The sequence below is a fragment of the Callorhinus ursinus genome, unplaced genomic scaffold, assembly GCF_003265705.2.
Source record: "Callorhinus ursinus isolate GAN/ISIS: 27379988/994484 unplaced genomic scaffold, GSC_fseal_2.0 scaffold8, whole genome shotgun sequence".
Classification (NCBI taxonomy): domain Eukaryota; kingdom Metazoa; phylum Chordata; class Mammalia; order Carnivora; family Otariidae; genus Callorhinus; species Callorhinus ursinus.
In genome coordinates this window covers 29969624-29973308 of record NW_027397070.1, presented here as the reverse complement: position 1 = coordinate 29973308, position 3685 = coordinate 29969624, and the positions used below count along the sequence as shown (strand labels likewise).

The 3685-nt window shown below is 47.6% G+C and overlaps 1 protein-coding gene across 1 annotated transcript in view; it reads left to right on the top strand.

Moving 5' to 3' along the window:
- The first annotated feature begins 1582 nt into the window (after nt 1-1582).
- The window catches only part of TBPL2 (TATA-box binding protein like 2), a 26971-nt gene continuing 24868 nt past the window's right edge, over nt 1583-3685 (top strand). The window contains exon 1 of the mRNA XM_025869206.2: nt 1583-1685. Coding sequence (XP_025724991.2) covers nt 1632-1685 — 54 coding nt within the window. The 5' untranslated portion in view covers nt 1583-1631. The remainder of the gene's footprint in view (nt 1686-3685) is intronic.

Below are 3685 nucleotides of genomic sequence, written 5' to 3'. Positions count from 1 at the left end.
CTTATAAGGACAGCAGTCATATTGGATTAGAGCTCTGACATATGAATTTGAGGAAGAACACAATTCAGTACCTAAGAGTCTAATAACAAAACCAAGAGGCTAATATCTCAGCGACCAGGCAGGAACTGTGCTAAACATTTTTTGTAGGCAGAATTGTAACAAAATTACATGTCATTATAAACCATTATATAAAAGTCAGCTTTATCAAAACAGTTCCTATATTCTTGATTAGAAATTCTATAAGATTTCTATTGTGATCTGATTGTGAGAGCCATCTATATTTACCATAATGTTTCCCATGCTCCATTTTTTAAATGATTTTATTTATTTCAGAGAGAGAAGAGAGAGGGTGCCCACACAAGCTGGGGGAAGGGCAGAGGGAGAAGCAAGATTGGCCTGCAAGAAGCAATCCCTGCTGAGCAGGGATTCCCATGCCAGGACCCTGACCTGAGCTGAAGGCAGCTGCTTAACCCACTGACTCAGCGAGGCACACCGCCCCCACCCTCTGCTCCATTTCGAGGGCAGCTTCAATCACCAATGAAGTCTTATTGATCATCTATGAGCTTGGTACAGAGATACAAAGATGAGTAATCAAAATTCCTGCTCTCAGAGAGTCGAGTCTAACAGGAAAGACATTTTTATGTGTGTCTTCATGTACATGTTGAAATATCTTACATTGAAAGTGTCAATTTTATTTATAGAACCATCTGCACATTTAAGTTCTTAGGAGAGCTGAGGCATTGAAAATTAAAATAATGATTTCAAGAAAGAGGCAACTCTGAATATTTGGTTTTTGTATTATCTGCTTGAGCTGCCTCAAACGGCGGCAGCACACTTGATTGTATGAAGCTTTATATTTTTATATATTTTAAATTCCACTTTGGTTAACGTACAGTGTTATACTAGTTTCAGACTATACGTAGTTTTAGACTGAATGCTCTGTGATTGGAGGAAGAACACCTGGGATTTGAAGGCAAGAAGCAATCATAACGTAAAAGTACTACACCTGACTGGGTAAGGGTGTTTCAAATTCCACTCGCTCTGCTCAGGAAAGCGAGAGAGAGAGAGAAAAAAATCCCTTAAAAAGGGGGTATGAGGATACCCTTCATTTCCTCATCGTCCAACGCGTTCACCTTTTATGGGGCGAACACCGAGACCCCTGCCCTGGAGGCAAAGGCGTGAGTGAGCACGTGCAGGTACTGAAGGAAATCTCCAGACCTGCGGGCCAAGGTGCTCCTCAGCTGTGGGCGGAGTGCGGTGATTGCACGCTGGAGAGGGGCCCCTTCCCTCGCGTCTCCTTGCACGCTCCCCACTCTGCCCCTCTTCCCAATGGCCTGTGGGCCCGGGGCTGAGTTCTGCTTCCCCTCCCCTGCTCTTCACTCGCTGTGCGCGGTCTGCAGCAGCGTGGGCTGGGCGGAGGCTGAGGCCAGGGACCCGCGCGGCCCCTGCCCTGCCCCACCTCGCCCCCACCCCAGGCTCGGGGCCCCGACCCCCCGCCCCGCCTAGCCGCGTGCGCCCGCAGGGCGGATAAAGGGCTTGTGCGCCACGTGCGCTCAGTCGGGCTCCGCGGTAGTTCGACTTGCCTGGGCGCTTCCCCCTTCTCAGCCTTTCTAACGGTGAGGCCTCCACCCATGGAAGAAGAGCAGACGTACCTGGAGCTCTACCTGGATCAGTGCGTCGCGCAGGTGAGCCCGGAAGCCGCCGCCGCTGTCCCGGGGCCAAAGCGCGTCCCCGCCCGATTGCTGAGAGCGCCCAGTCCTGAGCGCTGAGGGCTTTGCCTTCAGTAGCTGGTACAGAACTCCTAGCGACCGTCAGAGGTAGGCTCGATGGTCCTCGTCTTTAAGTTGAAAAATAGAAGCTTCGAGAGGGGAAATGACACTCCACGGTTGCCAACCAGAAGCGGAACCTGGTGTAGTGTGACTCCAGAGCCATGGTTAGATGGTCCCGTCCCGGTTGGAAAGACGCGGACACGGAGAGTTCGCTTCTGTGTCTCCTGTAGGGACCTCTGGTTCCCAAGTGTCCCCGCTTTGCTAAGGCAAACGTAGGCGGACTACCCCGCGCAGCGTTGGTATTGCACTTTCAAGGGGTGGCAGCCTTCGATGCCAAGAACAGGCCTCAAAAAAATAGTCTCTAGGAACGGGGCGGCGGGGGCGGGGGGGGGGAAGTGTCGCAAAACTTGAGTTGGAGACACCTGTGGCTTTCAGTTCGTGGTTCTTGGTGGTTTATTTTATTTTTCAATTTAAAAAATCTTTAGAGTCAAGTATTGTAGAAGAGAGCAAGGAGTCCTCAAAAAGAAAAGTGCAACTTTCTGTATGGGGGATTTTTAAAAAAGACGATGATTAGCGCCGAAGTAGAAATAGTGAAGCCTCCGTTGTGTTTAACATAGCAAATGAAAGCCCACGCAGGAAAGATGAGTTGATGGTTCTGCAAAAACAGCTTAGCAAAAATTTTCTGCAGATATAAGGCCAAAGATGCGGTGAATATGCTGTAAGTACATCCTGTGCGGTGTGTTCCTACAGTCCACCAGAAAGGCTGTCAAACTTCCGTTGCCATGAAACATTCCCCTTCCATATCTTGATGCCATTGCCTTAGATTGCTAGTGTAAGTTGGGTTTCCTTGGGTGAGTGCTTCCTCCCTGCTAAAATGCCAGGGTGGGAAAAAGAAGGGGAGACAGGGATTGTTGCAGATAGTGCTTTAGTGTAAATTGGCTGATGAGATCCTTTCCAGCCAGTACAGGAGAGGCCAATGAGAGAATCCTGGCCGTTCCCCCCCCCCCCTCACTTTTCTTAAAGCTGATCTGTGGGGTGGGGGTAAGTGGGGGAGAATTACATAATTCAAAATGAAACACTCCAAAATCTTATTTCAGGAGAATAACCGCATTCTTCTCAAGTGTTTTCTTTGAACAATTAGTCACCCCTGCCATCTGCTGGACTTGGAGTAACAGAACAATTCAGTAGGATCTAGCCAGACATTTTATGTTAGCTTGAGGTAGTTTTGTCATGAAGATCCAGCCTGAGGCGTTCACGAATGTTCAGTTGTCAGAAGTCAGATCTTCTTAGGGACGAGGTTATCCTGCAAGCAGTGCTCAAAATCTGGAATCTAGGTCTACAACTTGGGTGAAACAGGTGGTAACATATGTATCAAAGTAATCGATTTTTTTCCATAAAAAAGCTCGTGAATTTTATATGAGCTGCTTTCCTCAGTTGCACACCTCATTCCCTCAGTTGATGGTAATGCAGGTTGAGCCGCCTTCCCCAGACTGAAAGTACAATACATTGATTTAAACTATTCTTGCCATTTAAATTTCAATAACTGTTTTCCTCTTGTAAATTCACCAAACTAGAATATTTGTTCATATCTCCTTTGACTAGAAGGAATAACCTTGGGTCTTCAGTGGAGTATTGATTAGCACTCAAGACTCTATCTTAAGCTTCCTTCACTTGTCTCTTTATAAACTATGAATTTAAGACTCTAAGAAATAGGGGTGCCTGGGTGGCTCAGTTGGTTAAGTATCTGCCTTCAGCTGAGGTCATGATCTTGGGTTCCTGGGATCAAGCCCCGGGTCCAGCTCCCTGCTCAGCGGTAGACCCTGCTTCTCCCTCTCCCTCTACACCCCCCCCCCTCGTTCTCTCTCTCTCTCTCTCAAATAAAATTTTAAAAAAAAAAAAGGGTGGAAAAAAATAAC